Source organism: Magallana gigas, chromosome 1 (assembly GCF_963853765.1).
Source record: "Magallana gigas chromosome 1, xbMagGiga1.1, whole genome shotgun sequence".
In the NCBI taxonomy this organism is placed as follows: domain Eukaryota; kingdom Metazoa; phylum Mollusca; class Bivalvia; order Ostreida; family Ostreidae; genus Magallana; species Magallana gigas.
Genome location: NC_088853.1, coordinates 1,207,860 through 1,234,363, shown reverse-complemented (window position 1 = coordinate 1,234,363; position 26,504 = coordinate 1,207,860). Strand labels below are relative to the sequence as shown.

The 26,504-nt window shown below is 33.6% G+C and overlaps 2 protein-coding genes and 1 long non-coding RNA gene across 3 annotated transcripts in view; 1 reads left to right on the top strand and 2 right to left on the bottom strand.

The window, feature by feature from the left end:
* Nucleotides 1–26,504, bottom strand: part of LOC136273001 (uncharacterized) — a 57,819-nt gene that overhangs the window by 7,027 nt on the left and 24,288 nt on the right. The gene's annotated exons all lie outside the window — the stretch shown is intronic.
* Nucleotides 14,820–18,827, bottom strand: LOC136274214 (uncharacterized). Its single transcript, XM_066080702.1, has 2 exons — nucleotides 18,096–18,827; nucleotides 14,820–17,848 (listed from the first exon to the last, which is right to left on the bottom strand). The coding sequence occupies exon 2, from the start codon at nucleotides 17,610–17,612 to the stop codon at nucleotides 16,680–16,682; it is 933 nt and encodes a 310-aa protein (XP_065936774.1). The 5' UTR covers nucleotides 17,613–17,848; nucleotides 18,096–18,827; the 3' UTR covers nucleotides 14,820–16,679.
* LOC109617428 (uncharacterized) lies at nucleotides 20,081–25,845 on the top strand. Its single transcript, XM_066080698.1, has 7 exons — nucleotides 20,081–20,537; nucleotides 21,850–22,272; nucleotides 22,516–22,901; nucleotides 23,090–23,331; nucleotides 23,617–23,920; nucleotides 24,065–24,198; nucleotides 24,313–25,845. Exons 2-7 carry the CDS (start codon nucleotides 21,852–21,854, stop codon nucleotides 24,914–24,916), a joined length of 2,091 nt encoding a protein of 696 aa, XP_065936770.1. The 5' UTR covers nucleotides 20,081–20,537; nucleotides 21,850–21,851; the 3' UTR covers nucleotides 24,917–25,845.

Sequence of the window (26,504 nt, the reverse complement as noted above, 5' to 3'; positions counted from 1 at the left end):
TCATTAGAAAAATTAGACAATTTAATCTACCAGTTACATGTCAGTTAGAACTCTTTGATAAAATGGTTGTACCTGTATTGCTGTATGGTTGCGAAGTATGGGGTTTTGAAAAACTTGATAGTATTGAACGTGTTCACCTAAAGTTTTTAAAGCACATTTTATGTTTAAAAAGTAGTACTCCAAACTATATGGTTTACGGAGAAACAGGTCGTTTTCCTTTATCTGTAATTGTATTTACTAGAATGGTATCATACTGGTGTAAATTAATTTCTAGTACTAATACTAGCATTACAAATATATTATACCGGTACTTGTTGAATCAGACTGAAAATACAACCAGTACTAACCCTTGGATTGATTGTATTCGTCATGTTTTTAACTCATGTGGTTTATCAAATGTTTGGCATAGTCAGTTTTTAAATATTGTTAATCAAAAATGGGTTTCAACGGCAGTTAAACAGAGATAACAAGATCAATTTATTCAAAAGTGGCATGCTGAAATAAATAATTCATCAAAAGGAGTAATATATAAAATTTTCAAACAAATTTTGGATATGAAAAATATTTAGATATTTTACCCCTGAAATTCAGAAAAATTCTAGGTAAATTTCGTACTTCAAATCACCATCTACCAGTTGAACTGGGAAGATGGGAGGGTATCCCATTAAATGAAAGATTTTGTCCTCTCTGTAATACAAAACGTATAGCCGATGAATTTCATTATATTTTAGAATGTGATGCAATATCACAAGTCCGGAACAAGTTTATAGACAAAAATATTTCAGCTAGACCTAATGTGTTAAAATTTTCGTATCTTATGACAACATGTAACCTGAAATTGCTGAGAAAATTGTGTATTTTCATAACAAAGATATACGAGGTAGTCTGTCCTCCATGAGTTTCACTTTGTATAACTTTTCCTAACTCTATAACCTTTATATTAATATAATTGTTTACCTCTTCTGATCAATTTATATGTATATTTTAATGTTATTTTTGTCCTCATGTACCATATGTTTGAAATGGTTTTGAGCGAATAAATGAACTTGAACTTGAACTTCCTATAATTAGGCAACTTCAAAACAAAGAAATGTTTGCAGGCTTCAGGATCGGGGGCGGATTAGGGGAGGGGGAGGTGGATGGGGCCTGCCCTCCCCCACACTTATGTGGTATTTCTTACTTATCAACAATGCATGCGTAAGCAAGAGAGAGAGAGAGAGAGAGAGAGAGAGAGAGAGAGAGAGAGAGAGAGAGAGAGAGAGAGAGAGAGAGAAAACACATGTTCAAGATCAACCCTGACTCTTAATACAAATGTGAAGTATGGGGGTTCGAAACTGGGGAGCATTTTTAATTTAATCTTCTAATAAAACACATAATTTCCGCTGCATGAGTACTATTTGGAGTATGCTCCAAAAGCTGGTGGAGGGAATTCTTACGTCTCTAGAGGAAAACAGAGCACGGAAATTCATGTAAAAAGTCCTGACATGTAGACAAACTGTACGTGTATCCAGATCAATTATTTCTGAACAAAATATAACACATTATTTACATGTATATTATGCCCTTTATCATCTGCGAGCATGGAGATGTGTCTGCATCTATAACTGATGAAATTCTCTCTCTCTCTCTTTCTTTCTCTCTCTCATAATTTTTAGCTTTTATCATGCGTGTTTTAATTAATTAAAGTACTATCATTAGTTTACATAAACAAGCTTAATTTGTATAAACTGTAAATTACCCGGGTTAGAGAGAGAGAGAGAGAGAGAGAGAGAGAGAGAGAGAGAGAGAGAGAATTACAGACCGTTAATTACCTCGTTCTTTTAAAAGTTGTTTATATCTACGCTCCTTACCTCTTTTACAAAAACATTTGACATAAACACAGTTTGTTGATAAATTTCCCATTAACACTGGATTTATCAAATTCATCAGTGTTGAAACATAATCGTACACGCCAAATAAAGTGTATCAAATACGACAGACCAACAAAATACAAAAGCCACCCCACGTGCTGAACCTACATGTATATACTTCTATTCAATCAAGTCATCGCCTTTCATGTATGCATGTTTTAGACTTTCCAGATCTGTTCAAGCTCGCCCCTCCTTTGCACAAATTGTTTATAAAATATGTTTTCGGAATTTCATAAGTTAAAGTGACAATCACAGCTTCTATTTGAGTTTCACTTATAAAAACACGTGTCTACACCACATTAAAATCGCTTACTAAGTTCACACGCACCGTTGTATTTTGTGATGCGATTTTTATAAACCATAATCTTTGAAATAATTAATTATATATAAGCATTATTCACATATTTTTTTTTTCAAAATGTAAGATTGCATGTAACTCTCAATAAGACATCTGCGTTAATTATGTCCATTTTTTGGCACGAATCGATAGCACAGTGCCGATAGTTGTAGCTTATACTCGGTCAGTAGTAAGATTTTTACATAGTGTCTAAAATTTTCTTATTATCGATGTTACACAACGAATGAATCTCTCTCTCTCTCTCTCTCTCTCTCTCTCTCTCTCTCTCTCTCTCTCTCTCTCTCTCTCTCTCTCAAATACAAATATCGGCCAAGTGATTATCTATTTAAAAAAAAATTAAATAATAGTCCTTTATAGAGTGCATGCAGTTGCATGCGGTAATCTGAAGTTTTAATAAATTTCGCGTTTCTAAGATTTTTTTTTTATTGCTGTACAGTGTACATTGGAACAAACGCACATAAACATTGACTTCAGTACAGGCACGTAGCATCAGGGGGGGGGGGGGGGCACTTTTTCTCGCAGCAACAAATTTTTCAAAATCTAGATATAAAAAATGGGATTATCATGGAGTTGGCCCCCCCACTTTTTTGTGAGTATGTAAAAAATTGATATGTAAGGGAAGATTTTGGGAAACTTAAAATTTTCCCTTTTTTTTTTTTTTTGCTTGTCAAGATTTTTTGGATGAGTCTGCCCCCCCCCCCCCCCCCCCACTTTCCAAAAAAATGCTACGTGCCTGCAGTATCATCGAAATTTGTTTCTTGTAAATAAAAAAAAAGAAAGATGAAATATCATTTAAGTTTACATCTAATGCCCTCTAACATGCGTTTGTATTACTTACTGCTAATTTTTGATTACTTTCTATATTTCCAAGTAAGATTGCTTTTTGTTAACTTTCAAAATCGGTTCTTATTATTCTTAATGGTCTTGATATTTCGAAAAAAAAATTGTTGTAAATTATTTACAGGATATGTCATAACTTGGTGTTATAAGGGAGATAACTCAAATTATCAACCTCTTCAGCATAACTAACCCCCCTCTCTCTCTCTCTATCTCTCTCTCTCTCTCTCTCTCTCTCTCTCTCTCTCTCTCTCAGTTAAATGTGTTGTCATGATAATCAGTCCCTCTACATCTATCCACCCACCACGCATTATTCACAACCTTTCACCTCGCATGTTTTATCATTAAAACACGGCGATAAAGCTCTGCCATTCGTTCAACTGTATTTGAGATCTTGAGCGTGATGAGTTTTCATACATACATGAACTCGAATAGGTTTCGAGTCACGTGATCAGGTAATATAAATAGTAGAACAATGCGGTGGCGTGGCACTCTAAGCTTGCTCGTTAGTTGTATGTGTTTTAAATGAGGTAAAATGGCAGATAGAATGGAATGCAGTGATATAGGATTATCGAACGAAGAGGCAGTTTCATTATTTTCCTTCCTTACTAAACAAAGCGATAGAAAAACAGAGTTGTTTAATCATAAAAACATAACGGGGCTTACTCAGAAACTTGCAAAAAAAACCCACCACGGTGAGCAGTGCTGCGCATGTGGCAGAGACCGGACCAGCATTTGAATTCAAGCACGAGGGGCGAAGTCCCAAAAGTTGGCTGAATTTGAAGAACTGTTTCAGGAGAGAAATTTAGCGAAGGCCGCGCTCGTTTTTGACGGGGAGAAAGCCGTTCACAACAAAGAAACAAAGTCATTAAGGTGGACTACCACACCTGGTAAAAGTCACTCAAATCAAAGGTAAATTATTTAATTACGATAGATATGATGATAAATAAACCGTACGTATGTCCAAAAAGCGAACAAATGTGGGAGGGGGTATTTTGTTTAGCGGATGGGGGATCCAATGCCTTTTTGGGGGGTGGGGGTAGCTTTGCTTTACTTATTTAATAAGGTTTCTTTTCAGGGGAAATACACGCAACCACTCCACCTGTAGACCCGCGCATAAAATGTATTACACGAGGAATTTTTTAAAGAGTAAAATGGACATTAAGTGTTTAAACAGTTGTACCCTGCTGCATGTAAGTGTAGGTGTCCCTGACAATACGTTATTTCTTGATTTGTTCTCAGTAAATAAAATATTGGTGCATTGCATTTCATGTAGAATAAAGTGCATCTATTTATTGATATTTTTGAAACAATGATCGGTGTACTTCAACCACGCCATTATTTAAAGATCCAGGTCAATTCCTGACTTTGAGCTTTGGAGGACCCTTATCGTGCCAGCGCCTACCAAGACATGTCCTTCACTTCCACCATGGAAATAGATATAATAGTTGATTTTTCTAAAATTATGGTTAAGTATGCCACTCCCCCATGCGCTAATCTAGAGGGGGTCAGGGGTACGAACCCCCTCCAACCCTTGCAAAATTCAAATTTCTTTAAATTAACTAAAGAAATTGCCAGAATTATGTTAATACTCGATTTTTACATGCATTTTTTTTAATTTACCAACCATTAAGGAATTAATTTTAGAAAAAAATCCAGACATTTTGCAAATTTCATGTTTTTCACAAACGTTTTTAAGGGGATACCCATTTCTGAGAGGTTATAACAAACAACTAGCAAGTAAACATATACTTTTTCTTATCTATATGTATTGTTAGGATGTATATATATAATCTAAACTGGGTTTTCCATGATTGAGCCCAATTACATGTACCACATTACCGGCATACATTAACACACTCTCTACATGTGAATGTCTTTAATTTAAACAGTTACACAAGATAATACCACATTACCGGCATACATTATAACACTTTCTACATGTGTATGTCTTTAATTTAAACAGTTACACAAGATAATACCACATTACTGGCATACATTATCACACTTTCTACATGTGTATGTCTTTAATTTAAACAGTTACACAAGATAATACCACATTACCGGCATACATTATCACACTTTCTACATGTGTATGTCTTTAATTTAAACATTTCCATAAGATAATACCACATTACCGGCATACATTATCACACTTTCTATGTATGTCTGTGTATGTCTTTAATTTACCCCATTCCCCCACCTCACGCTTCTAAACCACTTCTGTGCCACAGGGCCGATTTTGGGCCGATCACACAGTTGCGTAGAGTGCCACGGGGCCGATTTTGGGCCGATTTAAACATAAGATATTTAATACATATTTTATGGTTTTAAAAATAACAGTAATGAAATTTTTGCACATTTAAAATATTATATATTGCAATTTTTGTGGATTATGTGTGGAGTTTTTTTGGTATAAATTAACAAGAAAAAAATATTATATGTACATATGTCCTACATGTAATAAAAAAAAATGAAATTTGAGATAGAAATAATTCCATGTTACATGTATGCTCTGTTTATGCTCTTGCTCATAGCAGTATTGAATAAATGAAATAAAGATCAACTACATGTACTTTAAAAATGAAATAGTTCGCACTGGCAATCAGGTTAGAATAATGATTGACACACGAAACGTTAACGATTTAAATTGACGTCATTTTACGTAAGTGACGTCATAATTACATGTGCGTGCTCGTATATTCTTCTGTCACCCAAACAACTGTAATTTACAGCACAGAAAAAGTCATATCACTTATCACTTAATTACTACATTTACTGCTATTTTCTAAATACAAATCTCAAAATAAAGTTATTTGTCATACAAGTAATATGCCGAATACAGTGGAAAAAATATGAACAAAAAATGTAAGTCGTGTTTTTTTATGTGACATGGTGATCCAAACAATTTGTCAGAGTAGAATTCTTGCATGATACCATCTTATTGTGTTTCACAGGTAAAACATCATGGTTTTGAAAATGCTACTTGTACTGACTTTTGTCAATCTTTTACCAACATACAGGCTTTATATGTTATGCTTATGTTTGAAATGCGTCACAATCTCCTGAACATTCATTTTCATATTTCCATCCTCCGAGTATAATTCCTTCTATTTTTTACGGAAACGTATAGTTATTTCATAGCTATATAGAAGCAGTCAGACTGAAAATTACGCGCCCCGTTTATCGATTGGTCTAACCTTTCATCGACTGAAACTAACAGGACTTAAATATATATATACACGCTCCGTTTATGGATTGGTCAAAACCTACAGCGACCTAAGAGAAATCACGGACTGCACGAAATAATCATGATGATGTCAGACACAAAGTCTCACTGGAGACGTTTTGGCCGTTTCTTTTAGCTAATGTATTATAGTCTGTCCCAAGATATTTATGCAACACGTTTAGACGATTATTAATAAAAATACACTTACCTGTGAAAGAAGTGCAATTGAAATAGTTGAAAGGGATATTTTCCAAGATAATTTCATTGACACATTATCATCTTTCACTCGGAAAAATACACAGGAACGAAAACAGATTCCTTACGGAGATTTATAATGGGGAATGTTTACATTTTTTTTTCATTCGGAATACACTCGGAATACATCGCGCAATTTTTCAACGTTATCATCCGGGCTTGCTGCAATACAAAATCTCCGTAGACAATTCAGAAAAAAATATGCATTTTTTCTGCAATATAGCGACCTTCACATTCCGCATGAATCACCAGAGAAAGCATTTAAAATTATTTAAATAGTCATCTACATGTGCTTATATCATTTATCACCTTTAAAATAAATAAAGGCCTTTTTTTTCAAATAACCATTTAATGCCATTCAATTATTATCACACGTAAAATTGTATTTATTTTTAGGACTTTGTCTCTTATCAGTTTGATGTCGGGTTCCTTGAGAAAATAACTAAAAATCTTTAAAATCAATTAACCGGGACGTAAAATTCATACACAATGTTGAACTACTTATAAAAGATTAAATATTCTCATGACAACTAGTGTTAAGATCGAGATCAAGTTAACTTGTTTAAAAGTCAAATTATATAAAAGAAAGGCGCCTGCATTTGCACGCAATGTACTCAGTCGTTTTTGTGACACGAGAAATATACCCCACCCTCTCGAAGTATTTACAATTATAGATTATCTTTTGTAAAGATGAATTTTGACTAATAGAATTACTCTAAACCTAGGCTCAAAGTCATTTTTACTGAATAAGAGATTTACTGTCATTCTAAAATTAAAAATCTACAAATATAAAAATCGTCTGCTTGAAAGGTTTAGATATTTGTTTGGAGACATATTTAAAATTATACATAACCGTATTTCACCAAAATAATTAGGGTCTTCCGTCTTCAGCGGAAGACCCTTCTATTATTGTAATGTTTCTTTTTCACTTTTTTTTTCTTTACAATTTTTGTGCAGAAGATTTCTCGGAGATGCGTGGTCCGATTTTTGTCAAATTTTCAGCATTTATCTATTATCATCTAAAGCTTATATACATTTTTTTATTTTGTAAAAATCACTTCCGGTTCGGACTTATCCGCCATTTTGTAATTTTTAAAAAAGTTCTTGTCCAGGTATCTCCTCAAAAACGAGCAATGATAGAAAGCTGAAATTTTCAGGAATGAAAAAGGACATGAATGTCTAGCCTCACGAGGAAAATCATTGTCCGGAAATTCCGAGTACGGAAGCTAACTGGGGTCAAAATATAGGACACGTTTTTTACGAGAACTCCTTGTCCACGCATTTCCTCAAAAACGAGCAAAGATAGAAAGCTGAAATTTTCAGGAATGATAGAGGACACGATAGTCTAGCCTCACGAGGAAAATGATTGTCCGGAAATTCCGAGTACGGAAGCTAACTGGGGTCAAAATATAGGACACGTTTTAGACGAAAACTCCTTGTGCACGCATTTCCTCAAGAACAAGCAATGATAGAAAGAAAAAATTGTTCGAAATGATAGATGACATGAACGTCTAGCCTCACGAGGAAAATCATTGTCTGGAAATTCCGAGTACGGAAGCTAGCCAGGGTCAATATATAGGACACGTTTTCGACGAAATTTTTTGTCCACGCATTTCCTCAGATTGGTAGAAAATATACAAATCTAGCCGCACAGGGTTAATTACGGTTCGGAAATTCCGAATGCGGAAGCTAGCCGGGGTCAAGATATATAACACACTTTCGATGGGTTTTCATTGTCCACACATGTATTTTAAAGCGAAAAAAGATAGAAAGCTGAAATTTTCAGGAATGATAGAGGACATGATAGACTAGCATTACGAGAAAAATCATTGTCTGGAAATTCCAAGTAGGGACACTAAATTTTAAAATTCATAATAAATGTGTTATAATGACCTCAGACTAGTTTTAAAACATAATATCTAAGTTGCACACACAATTCTGCGTCTAATGAAATCTTTTTCAAATTGATGGGATGAAATTTGAATTTTTTGAAAATTTTAAATTTAATTAAATCGTGTTAAAACTTCCTGAGACTAATTTTAAAACATGATATCTAAATTGCACTTACAATTCTGCGTCAAATGACATATTTTTCGAATTGGACAGATGAAATTTAAATTTTTCAAAAAATTTAAAGTCATTTAAATTGTGTTAAAATAACATTAGACCAACTTTAGTACATGATATCTAAGTTTCACTTACAATTCTGCATCTGATGACATCTTTCTCGAATTGATTGGATGAATTTTTAATTTTTCAAAAAATTTAAACTCATTTAAATCGCATTAAAATGACCTCAGACTAATTTTAAAACATGATACCTCAGTTGCGCTTACAATTCTGCATCTGATGACATCTTTCTCGAATTGATTGGATAAATTTAAAATTTTCAAAATTTTTAAACTCATTTAAATTGCGTTAAAATGACATCAGACTGATTTTAAAACATGATACCACAGTTGAGCTTACAATTCTGCATCTAATGACATCTTTCTCAAATTGATTGGATGAATTTTAAGAAAATTTTAAAATCGATTAAATCGTGTTTAAATGAGCTGAGACTAGTTTTAAATTATAATATTTAGGTTGTGCTTAGAATTCTGCGTCTAATGACATCTTTCTCGAATTGAATAGATGAATTTTAACTTTTTCAAAAAATTTAATTTCATTTAAATCGCGTTAAAATGATCTCAAATTAATTTTCAAATATAACATCTAAGTTGCGCTTACAATTCCGCGTCTAATGACATCTTTCTCGAATTGATTGGATGATCTTTAATTTTTTTGAAAATTTTAAATTTAAATAAATCGTGTTTAAATGACATCAGACTAATTTTAAAACATGATATCTAAGTGTTGCTTACAATTTCGCGTCTAATGACATCTTTGTCGAAATGATTGGATGATTTTTAAATTTTTGGAAAAATTTAAATTTTAGTAAATCGTGTTAAAATGACCTCAGGCTAATTTCAAAACATTATATGTAAGTTACACTTACAATTCTGCGTCTGATGACATCTTCCTCGAATTGATTCGATAAATTTTATATTTTTATCTCATTTAAATCGCGTTAAAATGACCTCAAACTAATTTTCAAACATGATATCTAAGTTGCGCTTACAATTCTGCGTCTGATGTCATCTTTCTTGAGTTGATTGGATGAATTTTAAATTCTTCAAAAATTTTAATCTCATTAATTCGCGTTAAAATGACCTCAGCCATTGTGTACAATGGACATACATTCACCACAGAAAATGTATTATTGAATTCGGGATGGTTTAATTCATTCGAAAAAGTTTCATAACAGCATACATTATTTTCTTCAAGTTTTTGCGTGACGGCTATATGTCAGTCTTATTAAGTTCTGCAAGCATTAACCTGGTTTTTGATCTCTGTACCATTACGTAACTGATCCCTAGCTCGCGGCCGAGAAAATCGGTCACTTTGGTCGCGGCTGGACTATCTAGTGGTCAGCGGTTATCTCATACACAAGATTTGCGTCTCTCATATATGGGTTCACAAAGAAGTTCTATAACATATAAATGTTTATATTTTCAATCATAAGCATTGCCAGACAAAAAATGAATGGTGGGTAAGTAAATCTAAATAATTGTCAAAAAAAAAATGCACACAAAACACGAACACAAAAAATGATGAAATCTTTAAATGATGAAATTAATCTGCTTCAGCTTCATAATTAAAAACGGTAGATATTTCAGTAAATACATGTATGACATTGTGACATGTGTCATTGAAAAGGGGGCTCTTTGTATATTTTCAAAGTTGTTAAATAGTTATATATTGTTTAAATAAAATAAGTTATTAAACTGCAAATATTTTAAGCGAACATGGCCACGGAGCTCTGTGTACACAATTATATAATCCATATCCCGCATATGGCCGTGAAGATCCCGGAAAAATTGACATGCATGCGATCCGCGGAAGTCTAATAACACTCGCTTCATGTGCTTCTACTTTATCACACACATGTTCATTGATCCTTTGTACGTTCATCATTCAATCGTGATAATAACTACAGTATTTATTTTGTTTACATATATTGTTTCAAGAACACACTCTTTTATCTTACACAACAGATGTAATTTTAATTTATTTAGCATTGAATAAGTTATTGTCAGATACGCAAGGCCAATTGTTTTAGTAACTCTAAATAGTTAAAAAAGGAATAGTTATAACTATTTAACATCAACACAGAAATTGATTAAATTTTTAAATGATGAACATGTCACGGTTTGAAATTCAATCATTCGGACTATTTTTAATTATTGTGTAAATTTATTTTTTCTGATTTTGTGTTTTTTGATACAAAAATGTTTGCCATATTTCGACATTTGTTTTAAAAACGTTCTAAATTTCGCGCAGCCTTTATCCCACCTGAGGCAGTCAGAGATGGACAGTTAATCTTTTAAATGACTTTGCGCTTATTGAAACTCTGTTATTAATCCTGTTGGTATATGAAATGTCATGATTTATACTCAATTGTTGTTTGATAAATGATTTCATTACATTTCTGCATAATATGTTATTTAAACCTTGATTGTGTTATTCATTAATTGCTTTATGTATAATTTCGAATTGTAAATTATGGTCAGTCAGTGGCGTAGCTACCTTTTAATTTACTGTATTCAAAAAAAGGTAGGGGGTCTGGGGGCCGCCTTGAGGCCTCCAGCGGGTTCAGGACAGAGCCCTGGTGGGGGCCCAGGGGGCGAAGCCCCCGGATTTTATGTTATTTGTGTAACAAACGAGTATGGTATAGATGTACTTCGTTTATTGTTGATATTATTATTATGGTGACGCTCCTACAAAACATAATACACATATAAACTTCACAATCATAAAGCATCACAATTGATTCAATTACTATAATGACACATATGTTCAATTACGAAATATTGTTTTTTCTAATTATCTTATATTTAATAAATGATGGTCATAAAAAGAAATAACCCTATTACAATATTGAATATGCAATGTTGCAGATTAAAAATATACTCTGACAATATGTAAATGCCATAGTCAATAATTTCTCAAGTACACATGTACCTACCCTAAATAAGGGTGAAAGGAACTGTATTACATGTACTGGTAGATAATATCTGAAACAAACCATTTAGACATGTAACTATGCAAAATATGCATGTCTATAATTGTATAAAAATATATGTAAAATCAATATCACTGTACCCTTTTCAAACATTAGTCTGTATTCAAATCATGAGTACAATTCACTGTGAAACCTTTAAACTTTGTAAACTTTCTTGATAATTTCAACATATACTCTCATCTGTGATACAATGATTACTTTGATATAATTACTGATAAAAAAACTAACTTTACTTCAATACAATATAGTAGCAGTACAATTATTTTACTTACAAAAGTTTTCTCAACTCACAACTGGCCTCAGCAATGGTCACAAACAAAATGGCTATTGTCCGAAATTTATAATCTCTATGATAATTGAAAATCTAACAAAATCAATTTCTTTATAAAATTGCTTTCAAGAAAAACTATTAATATCCATACACTATATGAAAAGTACCTTACATTATCATTATCAAAATAATACTAATTCACATATGTGTTCAAAATGTTCAAACCATTTTCCTATAGATTAACTAACAATAGTATGATGTAATAAAATAAAACACATCTTGTTACATAAGCATCTGTAGCCTACTGGATAAGACAGTGGTCATCACTTCCAGCGGCCAGGGTTCAATCCCCAGTGGAACCTCTATTTTTTTTATTTGAATTTTTAAACTTATATATAAAATATGTATTAAAAAATATATAAGATATACAATTCTTCATCTCACATATTCCCCCACTTTGTTATTGCTGCCCTCAGCAATGGAACAAATTTTGTTATAAAACAGGATGAATACATTATGAGGTGAGAAAAAAAAATTTCCAGTCAGTCATAAAAAAAAAATCATTCATATGAACAGTTTATACAGCATGAAAGTAATACACAATTAATACTGTTTCCACGCTTCATTCAACTTTGTTGCCAATGCAGTTCCTAAGTTAACAACTGCATCACTAAGTTCTTGAAAGTTTTTGTTTTGAATCACAGTCCTTTGTACAGACACAGCAGATTTAGGAAGACGATTCGGATTTGAATGTTTTCCAGCGGTAGCTCGCGTGGAACGTCTTGGCAGAACAGTTGGCTGTTCTGTATCACTTCCTGTATTTACTGTTTCTTCTTCGATATCTTCATTTTGGTCGCAATGCATCACCTTGAAATAGGAATCTTCCTCATCGGAGTCATCAGAATTTGTAACTGGAATTTCCACATCTGGTTCCTCTGTAATAATTTCACCGGTGTTAAGAATTTCTCTTCTGTTCACATTTTTCACTGGTCCTGAACCATCTGCTAACTGAATAGAATATACGTTATCACTTAATGCACTAATGACTTTATAAGGAGTGGGGTCCCACACATCTTGAATCTTATTTCTTCCTTGCACACGATTTCGGGTTAAAACTCGGGTTCCTACAGGAATAACACTTTCTTTTGCACTTTTATTATAATGTTCTTGTCTTCTCTCTGCATTTTCCTCTAAATTTTTCCGTGCGTGATTAAATGCAATTCCAAGTTTCTCTTTATGGTTGGAAAGGTACTTATCGATGCTGTCTGGGTCTGGAGTAGATATTCCTAACAAATGGTCAATGGGTAACACTGGTTCACGACCAAACATGAGAAAATATGGCGTATATCCAGTTGACGAATGAATTGTTGAATTGTAAATGTACACTAATTCTGGTAGATGTTCCGTCCATTTCCGTTTCTGTTCTGGTGATAAGGTCTTTAACAAATTATGCATAGTTCTGTTATATCTTTCAACTTGTCCGTTTCCTTCCGGATGATATGGGGTGGTTCTACTTTTGGAAACATGATACATATCACAAAGTTCTTTGACGATGGAACTCTCAAAGTTTCTCCCTTGATCACTGTGAATTCTCCTTGGTATGCCATAATGGAAAAACCACTCTTTGATAAGAACTTTTGCCACTGTCAGTGCTTTTTGGTCTTTCGTCGGAACAGCTTGTGTGAACTTACTAAAAATGTCTGTCATGACAAGCACATTCTCTCTGCCATCAGATGAAGGTTCCATTATAGTAAAATCTATCGCTAAAATGTCCTGTGGCTGATATGCTAGTAAACTAGTTATCGGTGTTCGTATAGATGGAATAGGAGCTTTGGCTACCATGCATCTTTCACAGCTTTTACAATACAGTTCTACATCTTTCACCATGGTTGGCCAGTAGCACCGTTTCTGAATTAACGATAGTGTTCTTTCACATCCCTGATGTCCTGCATGGTTATGGAGAGATTCTAACACATGATCCTTCAATATGGTTGGAAGCACAAGTTGAGTTATTAATCCAGTTTCCATTTCTATGGTTCGATACAAGATATCTTCTTCAAACTTTAATTTGTCTCTTTGTTTCAGAAGTTTCCTAACGTCTTTGTTTTCTTGCTTCAACTGTACTGTAGTCGGTTTGGTAGAGGACCTCAACCAGTAAATAACACGGCTAATCAATGAATCATTCTGTTGTAATGACGCTATTTCTGCTGTTTCATATCCTGGTAACGTTGATGTAGCATCTATTCTTGATTCTGCATGTATGGCGTTAACAGAAGTAGGCGTAACAGATATTTCCTTCGATAAATCCATCAATGGGGAACTACACACGATACTCTGAACTGCAGTTTCAGAATGACATGTCACAGTCCTAACTTTTGGAATAGGTTTTCGACTTAATGCGTCAGCATTTCGATTCGATTTTCCAGATCGGAATTTCACCTCAAAGTTGAACTGTGCTAATTGGCTAGCCCATCTCATTTCCGTAGCTCCTAACTTTGCAGTCTGAAGATAACACAATGGATTGTTGTCCGTATAAACTATGAATCGAGATCCAAGTAAATAATCACGAAACTTCTCTGTTACGGCCCATTTCAGAGCAAGTAGCTCTAACTTCATGGAACTGTAGTTGTTCATGTTTCGTTCTTGCGGTCGAAGTGTTCTTGATGCATAGGCAATAACAACTTTGCCATTTTCCTGTTGTTGTGATAACACGGCACCAAGACCATCCATACTTGCATCAGTTTCTACGATGAATTCACGTTTAAAATCAGGATATCCAAGTACTGGCGAAGATGTAAGTTTCTGTTTTAGAGTTTCGAATGCATCATCACATTCTTCTGTCCACGACTCTGGAATGGAAATCCGTTTCACTTTCTTTTTCTTTGTCGACTTCTTTCCACCAGATGTAAGTTCATGTAAAGGTCTTGCGATTTTGGAAAAGTCTTTCACAAAGCGGCGGTAATAACCAGCCATTCCCAAGAAAGATCTCAATTCTTTTTCTGTAGTTGGTTTAGCCCACGATTTCACAGCTGCTGTTTTATCTGGGTCAGTAGAAATTCCCTCAGATGATACAATATGTCCTAAATATTTAACAGATTTTTGGAAAAACCAGCATTTTGAAGGTTTCATTTTGAGTCCATGCTGTTTAAGTTTAGAAAACACAATATCGAGTCTAGCAAAATGTTCTTCGATAGATTTTGAGAAAACTAAAATGTCATCAAGATATAATAACAGAATTTCAAAATTTTCTTCACTAAAGCAAGCCTCCATCAGTCGCTGGAAAGTGGCTGGACTGTTGCACAGGCCAAAAGGCATGCGAAGGTATTCATAGAGTCCTCCGGTACCAACTCTGAATGCTGTCTTGGGAATTGATTCTTCATTCATCTCCACTTGATAGTATCCTTGTGCCAAATCTATGGAACTAAAGTACTTAGCACCATGTAACATTTCAAGAGTCTCTTCTATCCTCGGGAGGGGGTATGCATCTTTGATGGTCTTCTTGTTCAATTGTCTATAGTCTACACATAGCCTTATACTTCCATCCTTCTTGCGGACAATAACAATGGCTGATGCGAAAGGACTGTTACTTTTTCTAATAATTCTTTGATCCAACAGCTTACTCAAATGTTGTTTCACTTCCTCCAATTGATTGGGTGGAATTCTTCTATGTGGTACACGAATGGGTATTTCGTCAGTTAATTTGATAGAATGTTTAACTAGAGATGAATGTCCCAAATCAGAATCATTTTGACAAAATGCATTGGAATGTTTCTTTAATAAAGCGTCAAACTGTGCTTTCTGTTTTTCAGTAAAGTCTACATCACCAATGTGGAATTCTACATCAGATTTCACATTTATATTGTCTTCTGCTTTTTCATCGATATCACAATGATCCTCTGTTGACTTTACTATTTCTACTTTATGCAAAGTTCCAATTCTGCTTTTGGGTTTTAGCCAAATATCTTCGTTTCCTAAATTTAAGACACGAACAGGAATCTTTCCATTCTTTACCTCACTTAGTGTGTCTATTACAGAAATATTTCGTGGTAATGATCCAGTTGCTCCTTGAATCGCTTGAACAGCTGCTACCATTTCTTCTCCTCTCCGATTTTGACGCGTTGAACCAATGACGACTTTCATTGAACAAGCTGGAATTAAAATGTCTTCTTTTCCTGCCACTTTCACAAATGATAACCGATCACAGTTCTCTGTTAAATCAAACACTGTTGATATTCTGTTCCAGTTTTCTTCTTCTTCTCTGTTAATGTACGCAGGTGTAGTGTTATCAGTTTTCAAAACACGGTTAACATATTTCAGAATATTGCATCCCAGAATTCCTTGGACAGAACTGGAATTAGTATTTTTGGATACAAGAAATCCAACACTATGAAATACACAACCAAAAAGTTCAATGTCAAGTTCTACATAGCCTAGGTATGGAATGACAGTATTATTTGCAGCAACTAGTTTCAGGAGTCTTTGAGTATCTCTAAGTTCAACGTTTGGAAAGAATTTTCTATATACAGTTTCACTCAATGTAGAGACTTCTGATCCCGTGTCTAATAAAAATGTTACATTAACTAGTCCATTCAGTTTTACTTTTGTTGTAGGACACTTTGAAATACTGATTTCACTTTGAATGCTTTGGTGTTGTAAATCTGTTTCAGAGTCTTTCCTGAGTGGCCCCTCATCAGTTAGACTCCCCACTGAGAGGGTGTGCCTTTTGGGTGATTCATTGGTCCTTCTTCTTTTCCACGATTATAATATCCTCTTCCGCTATTATAATATCCTCTTCCATGTCCTCTTCTGTTAGAATAACCTCGGTAGTTTTGGCCTCTGTATCTTGGAGAATAGTTTGGTTTCTGTTTTGTCATGGACATCAGCATATCTATTTGTTTCTGTTGGTGTTCTAACATGTTTTGTTGACATTTCACAAGTTCTAACAGATCTTCGCTGATCGGAGTTTCAGTTGATACTTTGTTGACTTTAACTGATGGTGTATCATCAACCCACTGTAGCATCCTCTGTCTGAATTCAATAAACGGTAATTTAGGGTTTTCAAATGCAAATCGACGCACTTCTCTCTTGATCTGTGAATCCATGATACCATCTATGAATTTATCTGTCACAACTTTGTCCATGGTTTTCATATCACAACCCTCTTTCTTCACAATCAATGACGCTAATTTCATGAGAGCCAGAGAATATGTTTCTAATGTTTCACCATCGTTCTGTTTTCTCTCGTAAAATTTATGACGAAGTTGAGTTACAGTATCTTGCACTTTATAAGTGTCTTCAATGATTTTAAGAATATCCTCTGGAGTTTTCTTCAGTTCTGCTGGTCTTAGACGAACTTCTGTTTTAGCAGATCCAATGAGGTGGTCATTGATGAATTCAATTTTTCCTTCTGTTGATGGAATACTCAGTATATGTTCTCTCATATCCATTAGCCAATCGTCCACATCCGGATCACTGTCATTTTCAGGTCTTCCTGCAAACTTACTCAGTTTTCGTTCAGATTTGATGTATACGGTAGGCTGTTTCTGCTTCAGTTGACTTTGGGCAAGCTCCATAAGTGTAAACTTCTCTTTCATTTTCTTAAACTCGGCCTCAATTGCAGGATCCATCGCTGATTTCACAAACACTATAAACTATAGTAACGAAATGTTCCTCGACGTCACCAAATCTCTATCCTGATTCGATGTCCCAGCTCTTCATAAAATGTTGTAAGTTCCTCTCCTCAACATCAGTGAAGAAGTCTGGTGAGCCATCATCGAAATCCCACTTCTGACACCATTGTAACAAACGAGTATGGTATAGATGTACTTCGTTTATTGTTGATATTATTATTATGGTGACGCTCCTACAAAACATAATACACATATAAACTTCACAATCATAAAGCATCACAATTGATTCAATTACTATAATGACACATATGTTCAATTACGAAATATTGTTTTTCTAATTATCTTATATTTAATAAATGATGGTCATAAAAAGAAATAACCCTATTACAATATTGAATATGCAATGTTGCAGATTAAAAATATACTCTGACAATATGTAAATGCCATAGTCAATAATTTCTCAAGTACACATGTACCTACCCTAAATAAGGGTGAAAGGAACTGTATTACATGTACTGGTAGATAATATCTGAAACAAACCATTTAGACATGTAACTATGCAAAATATGCATGTCTATAATTGTATAAAAATATATGTAAAATCAATATCACTGTACCCTTTTCAAACATTAGTCTGTATTCAAATCATGAGTACAATTCACTGTGAAACCTTTAAACTTTGTAAACTTTCTTGATAATTTCAACATATACTCTCATCTGTGATACAATGATTACTTTGATATAATTACTGATAAAAAAACTAACTTTACTTCAATACAATATAGTAGCAGTACAATTATTTTACTTACAAAAGTTTTCTCAACTCACAACTGGCCTCAGCAATGGTCACAAACAAAATGGCTATTGTCCGAAATTTATAATCTCTATGATAATTGAAAATCTAACAAAATCAATTTCTTTATAAAATTGCTTTCAAGAAAAACTATTAATATCCATACACTATATGAAAAGTACCTTACATTATCATTATCAAAATAATACTAATTCACATATGTGTTCAAAATGTTCAAACCATTTTCCTATAGATTAACTAACAATAGTATGATGTAATAAAATAAAACACATCTTGTTACATAAGCATCTGTAGCCTACTGGATAAGACAGTGGTCATCACTTCCAGCGGCCAGGGTTCAATCCCCAGTGGAACCTCTATTTTTTTTATTTGAATTTTTAAACTTATATATAAAATATGTATTAAAAAATATATAAGATATACAATTCTTCATCTCACATTTGAATGACAAAACAGCCTTAAAAATATGACAATTTTTAAGTATTATGATTCCAATAAATATGAACAAAAGTTGGTGAATTCCGAGACAAACATTATTTACCTGGTATTCTTCGAATATTTTTCTTTAAAATTTCAAGACCCCCGATGCTCTTGGATTTTAGGTTTTAGCTTTTAGATTTACAGGCTTTGACGATGAGATATTGTCTCAAAATGGTACAATTTTACATACTGTATGTGTAAGGCAGATGTTGATTGTGTAATTATATATGAAACACTGATACCCCAGCGGAAACCAACTGCATATGACTAAAGATAATAGGCGTTTTGAAACAGTTCTATTATTCAAACCGTAACATACTTACCTAAATGACAAATTTTTGATCAAGTTTATCACAATGTATTGTGACTTTGTCAAAATTTTAATCACCCGACCGCCGACTTTAAATTACATGTAAGTATAGATTGACAGAATACAATTACGGACAAACACCCAAAACTTGATGTGTTTTCAGATTTTAGTATGAATATTTAAACTTGAAAGGAGTTAAAAGTTGTTCATCTCATTTTAATAAGTTTATTGTAGATCATTCTTTAAGCCAATAACATGAAAGTCAAAGGTATAGCTCGTCCATATTAATTTATGATTCAAATGAACTTCCAATTAATTTGAATATATTTACAGCCACCTTCTTTCCTCCTATTAAAATGCATTGATAGATTTGAGTGATATTTATGCATAACACAGAAGACCCAATCACCAAATCTGGTGCGTATGAATACATTCAGTCTTCCTTCAGAGCATGACCGACTCTCCTCCCGACTTCAAACCGGATCACGACCTGATATTATACTTGGACTGATTAATATTTCATGGATGTAAATATATTTTAAAGATATAAATAAATTCAATTGATTAATTTCTTAGAATACCGAAAATAAATCTGGTATACTAAATACCAGATAAATAAAATTGTGTTATAAGAATTAAAAACGCTGTGCACTATATTTGTCAGCATAATTCGGCTGTTCCAATGGCTCTTCCGTTAATTGTGCATTACTCGTTGAATAATGTCGATTTTTTTTTTTAATAAATCAAATTTGCAGAAAGAGAAAAAATGTTAAAAGACGTAAATATAAGCATTGAATTATTATTTTTTGAAAGATGTGGTCTCATAACTGCATGCAACGGTGTGTGCAAACAAAGAGCCCGGTACGTTAGTTATAGCAAACCGGCCCTATTAAATGCTTCAAAAATAAAGTGAGATGATTTAAATAATCCATATATGGTTTTAAAGTTTATGATCCCAGGGACAAGTATGCGAAAATATTTGGGCGGATTGTAGCCCTATCATCAAGATATATAATACCCAAACCTATCCGGGATCCGGAAAACAATAACTTTTTCTGATTTTTCACATTGTTTTTTCAAAAATTTAATATGGTCACAAGCATCGGCCAAGACAATGAATTAAACAAAAATGCGTTGACTTAAATGCAAACAATTGATACTGGTTTTATTCCGGCCGAAGGCTGTGGCCACTTTGAATTTTGAAATTTTGTGTCATCAATCGTCTGCTTACTTTGACTTTTGCGAATCATGGCGAACAGAGTAAGGCAATTCAACGATGAAAAAGGAATATTCTGAGGACACGCGATTCAACTTTAAGGTATGTATTAATTACAAGGAATCTAGATAACACACAACATGACACAAATAATGAATTTTAGAAAATTCCTTGCTACATAATGATTTTATTCATTTGATCAACATGATCAATTGTTATTCTAATGCGACGATCGACTTTGAAACTATAAAACAGAATCAAATGCACACACACGTATTTATGTCGTAAACATTCAGATAGTGAGTTGTAAAACACATTCTTTAAATGTTACTAAGGTTAATAAATCATGAAAATGCATTTAATACAAATAAATAGTGGCTTTTAATGCTGTACCCGTAGTCTAAAAATAGAACTGTTTACATTGACAACTACAGGGGCATTCAAAATTGTCTTCCGTGATCTGCGCATTTTTTCGGTTTTGTTGAACACAATTAAAAATAAGTTGAAGTTTTTACATTTTAAAATTCTTCATGAGAGCATCAACCGTTTCCTTTTGAATGCTAGAATATGCAAGAATTGTAAACATAATACATATTTCAAACATATAGGCCTAAATATTTTTTTAAAAGGTGAAATAAATGAATCTCTAGCTGACACTGACTAAACCTATTAAAACACTTAATTGTTTCCTAGATATAAATAAATAATGTATGTGAGTTTATTAAGTAAAAGATGACAAATTAAAAAAAATTATCATATATCATGATGTTTAATATTTTTGATAAAAAATAGACTGGTGTTTTATTTTATTTGTTTGTTTCTTTCAAATGCATGTACAAAGAGAAGCTATCACAGTAGGTTAAAACTAATTGTACTGTAGACATCATGTATATATAATCCACTGTATTTTATTAAGATTAAATAAAAACTAGGTTGTTTATATATCTAATAAAAAAAATCTGTAATCTTTTAAAACTGTATTGAATTAAATTATTTATAATTAACTTTAACATATTCACACAATCACAAAAAAATACAGCATAATATATTATATATGTGATCACCTCTTTCATCTCATTGTTCATTTCTTTTTTAAATGAGGATATGTTATGACTATGATGAATTCATTAAGAGGTAATTATATTAAAATCTATAAATTAATTGTGGATCAATAAAATTATAATTTTAATACGTGTATTTCAAATGATGTTAATAGTATGCTAATTTTAAAACCAAATAAAATATGATTATTTATGATGATCAAGACTGTCAATGCAAACAAAAGAGAGAGAGAGAGAGAGAGAGAGAGAGAGAGAGAGAGAGAGAGAGAGAGAGAGAGAGAGAGGTGTTATTCAAATCAGAGACCAATGATTTTTTGATTTTAAATAAATGCATAATTTTGTTTTCTTTAAAGATATGCCTGGTAGTGGTCCTAAGAATTATCCTTGTACACTCTGCAAGAAGCGGACAAAGCCAGATGAAAGGAGACCAGTGAATAAAGACACCAGGAAAATTCTACGAAAATGTTTTATGATAGACTGTGCAGATGGTGTTTTATGCAGAAAATGTCGACACAAGTGTGGTAATTTAAAACCAACATCATCTCGTACAGAGAAGTCAGGTGTCCCACCCTGTGCAACTCCCATACAGAGTCCTGTGGGAAAAAGTACTGTTGTGAGCATGAAGAGTCCACCCTCTGTTACTTTGCCTTTACAAAGCACAGCAAATACACATGCCTACTGTGTATTGTGTAGAAGACCTGGTCCCAAACTTGTTGTGGTTCCTGCACAGACCAGGTTCACCTTTTTCCTAGAGCAGAACATTTTGATATCTTCAGGTACCAATTATTTTTTCCTTTAAGCTTATAAAATTAAAAAGAGAATTAGCTTTTAAATATCTGTACATATATATACTAGTACATTCATGCTTGTCATGGTACATTTATATACATGTATCTACTGTAGTTTTTTATGATTAAGTTTATAATAAATCAATGTAACAAATGCAAATTACATGAGAATTTGTCTCATATTGTAAACTTAATTTTAAACTCTTAATTTTAAACTCTTCATTTTAACAGGTGCTCGTTGTTGTCCAGCCCACATTGTAAATGACACCATCAACACAGAGTCAATAGAAAATCTGGTTCCACCCAAAGATACAAGTTTTGTCAACAGGACTACTATCATGGAACTTGTAGAACAACTTAGAGAAGAGGCCCTACAAAGAGGATCCAAGAGAATAGATTTTGATGACCCTTCATCATTGTCAGACAAGGACTATCTCACTTTGACTGGGCTTAGGAAGTGCGACTTTGATGACTTGCTATTGCATGTTCAATCGGCAGACGTAAGACCATCAAAGACAAGAACTGTGAGAACTTGCTTAGCAATTTTTCTGACCAAAATGAAGACAGCAATGGACAATAACATGCTAGGAGTTTTGTTCAACATGTCAAAACCTCAGGTTGGTGAAAAGCTTATTACCCGGTACAATTAAACAGTCAATTGATAAATATATTTGAATGAAGAGAATCAGAAGTGATTCATATGTCAGGTTATACTGGTATGCAAGTTTGTTGGGAGTATATCATGTATTTTTACTAGGTGGAATTCAGGAAATATATACCTCAATATTCATTTTTCTTCACTCAGATAAGGCGAGCTGTATCTTCTATAAGACAAGTTCTGTCCAACAAGTTTGTCCCAAACCACTTGGGTTTCAAACACATCACCAGAGATGCTGTGATAAGTGAGCACACAAGACCTCTTGCCAAGGAACTTTTTTCTCCCACCTTCAACCAAGCCATATTGGTCCTTGATGGAACATACATATATGTTCAAAAAAGTTCACAGTTTTCTTTTCAAAGGCGGTCATACAGTATGCACAAACAAAGGTAAAAAACTTAAGATAGAATAAGTATTGACTAGTATTGTATCAATTTTGTTTTTAACATATATTAATTAAGTTAGATCACGGAGAAAACATTTGTGTAATCTCAGCACAAAAATGTTTATTGCTACACATTTACTGTTAAACAAATATTACATGTACCAGTCATATATGATGAAAAGAATATTTGATCTTTTGAATCATGTAATACAATATAATCCTAATTAAGTCATTATCACAAATATTTAGAAGTAGATATTACTCATGACTTGAAATATTTATTAAACAGACATCTGTTGAAACCAATGATGATTGTCACCACCACGGGGTACATTGTTTCTGCCATAGGACCATATTTAGCTGACGGCAAAAATTCTGATGCCAAAATCCTCAACCATATCATTGGTACAGACACTGAAGAAATCAAAACGTGGCTCCAAGAGGATGACATTTTGATAGTGGACAGGGGCTTCGGAGACTCAGCAGGTGTATTAGCTGATCTTGGTATTCAGATGGAGATGCCGTCCTTTTTACAAAAAGGACATAAGCAACACAAAACTGAAGATGCCAATAGTTCTCGGTTGATTACAAAGGTACATTCATATACATGCACATATTAATTGTGTTTGGTCATTGAAAATTATACATTATATACATGCATATATATCTTATGTACATTGTAATGTATTGGTAAATGTATGGAATGATAAAGTTTTTCTTAACCATGATGATTACAGATAAGATGGGTAGTGGAATCCGTAAATGCCAGAATTAAGACATGGCGCTACTTGGCAAGACAGCTCCCGAATTCTCAAATTCCATATGTTGGGGAATATGTACGAATCATTAGTGCTCTCTGCAACAAATACAGGTGCTCATTAAGCATATTTGTAATCTATCAATGTAGTTACAAAACCAACAATATCCTGAACATATAATCTCTAGGTACTACAAAAAATCTTACTGAATTGGAATTTTATTGTAGGCCACCTCTTAGCAGTGGAGATGAAGAGAATGACTTGCAGACAGCTGCAAAGATGCGTCACCTCTCTACACAGACTAATCTGCTGCAGACTGAGGTAGAATCAAATAATTTGCAAAAGAAACGATATGTCTGGAGAAAGATCGATGACGAGAACATTGATATCCCCGACTTTCCCCAATATACAGAAGAGGAAATCCGGGAACTAACTCTTGGAGTTTACCAAGTTAAGTTGGCGAAACATTACACCCAGGAACACATGAGCCAAGAAGGGTATGAACTTTGGGTCGATCATCACCAACCAGGTCTCCTTGCTGTTAAGATCCAAAGCAGGCATACATCAAGCAAATCCTACCTATGCTGGATTAGATTTGAAGAGGGAGCAGTGACTTCGTGGTATTGCTGTTGCAAATCAGGCGCAAGAGTGGTTGGAACGTGTGCACACATTGCCAGTGTTATATGGTATTTGTCTTTTGCCAGACACTCCCGCGTAAATCTTGAACTAAGCAAGAACTGGTTGGACTCTGTATGTGATGCAGCCATTATTCCTGAGGTTGCTGAGGTTGTTGATGAAAGCGACAGTGAGTGTGAAGCCATGGAGGAATGACATTGAATGTATCTAGTTGTATACTGGGGTATTTTTGCAATTCAAGTGTGTTTATTATTTGTTTATTCATGTCCAGATTTGTTCACTTGGTGCTTTTTTAAAACCCTGGAACTTGATGCCACCTTGTTTAAGATGCAAGTATATGTCCTAAAATTCATTTTTACATAATTATGTGAATAAATATACATGTGTATTATGCTCTCATCTGTTATTCACTTTTTGAAACATTTGTAAATCATAATTGTGTTAAATTGATGTACATGTATAGAATACATTACTGCTACTCTAAATAGATTCAAACATTTAACTTTAAGTTAACTTAATTAATTTTGTCAGATTAAAGATTAAAAAGCTTGCATCGTAAATACGTGTACATGTAGGGCATATATACATAAGTTATAATGCCATTAATGACGTAGTTTTTTATTATTTCTTTTTTTAAATACAGTTTATTTTGAGGGCTTCACAATATGTCATTTATATCATTGACTTTCACCTGGCATTTATCAAGCAATCCTTCATAACTTGTTATTAATGACCATATTAGGGTAAATGTGCTTGTATATAGATCTGTTGTTGAATTTCTAGTGCAAAAAGGTCAAATCTAATGCAGAGATGGATTATGTGTTTGTTCTTATTATCTTTAATTGTGAATAAACCTCTTTACAAACACATATATGTACTATTATTACATGTGGTACTGAATTTTTTGTAAAATCAATGCAGAAAAATGTGCCATGTTAATGAATCCATTGCAAAAACGATGAAAGGGTATGTACATAGATATCGTCACTTTGGAGTGCCGTATTTTCAAAAGTAGTGATAGCTATATATTAATTTAAATATTTTTAGAACTAGCTTTTCATAGACATTATTTTTGCCAGTTCTTATGATATTTGAAGAAAGGGCCAATTTTCAGTACTAATGTACCTGGCTCTTTTCATAACGCGCGCTAGCGCGTTATTCAATTTGTATGCACACACCGTTGCAGTTATGAGACCACATCTTTCAAAAAATAATGATTCAATGCTTAAGTAAAGTATGGAATGACGGTATTTTCCGGAATTGTAGTAATTGCATGGTTTACGATGAGAACTGAATACTAAATATGCAGATTATAATTCAGTGGAGTCTCAATACGATTTGTTTACGTGCAAACAATAGGAAACTCAAATCATCAGACCTACGCTTTGCAAAATTTTGTGTATTCATTTGCGTTTTTGCGTAAAGGGCGCTACGCCATTGTCAGTTGGAATCAGACTTTCGGTGCTGATGCATACCAAACTCATGCAAAGACTATAAGAAATCTGAAAGCGAAAGTGCGTGTTGGCTTGTTGAAAGTTTTTTGAGGCTGTGTCCAACAACAATGGAATAATTTCAGGCTTGGCCCAGTATAAGTCATGTACGGAAGAGAGTGCTCCGTAATATTTGGTTGGAGAATCCTAGTCAGATCCTGAACGACTACATCATTTTAAATAGCGAGTTTCCATAGATTCAGAATTTACAGATGATGAAGACGATTTAATGTAGATTCTTTTCAACCGCAGTGAAGACGTAGGAAGGTCAGCTTCACTTCATGTCAGCGTCC

Bases quoted from the DNA above. Each gene is read 5' to 3' on its own strand.
- LOC136274214 (XM_066080702.1), bottom strand. From the start codon at position 17,612: ATGGATCCTGCAATTGAGGCCGAGTTTAAGAAAATGAAAGAGAAGTTT.
- LOC109617428 (XM_066080698.1), top strand. From the start codon at position 21,852: ATGCCTGGTAGTGGTCCTAAGAATTATCCTTGTACACTCTGCAAGAAG. The intron at 23,921-24,064 runs GTACATTCATAT...TGATGATTACAG, and splicing joins GTTCTCGGTTGATTACAAAG to ATAAGATGGGTAGTGGAATC. The intron at 24,199-24,312 runs GTGCTCATTAAG...ATTTTATTGTAG, and splicing joins GCTCTCTGCAACAAATACAG to GCCACCTCTTAGCAGTGGAG.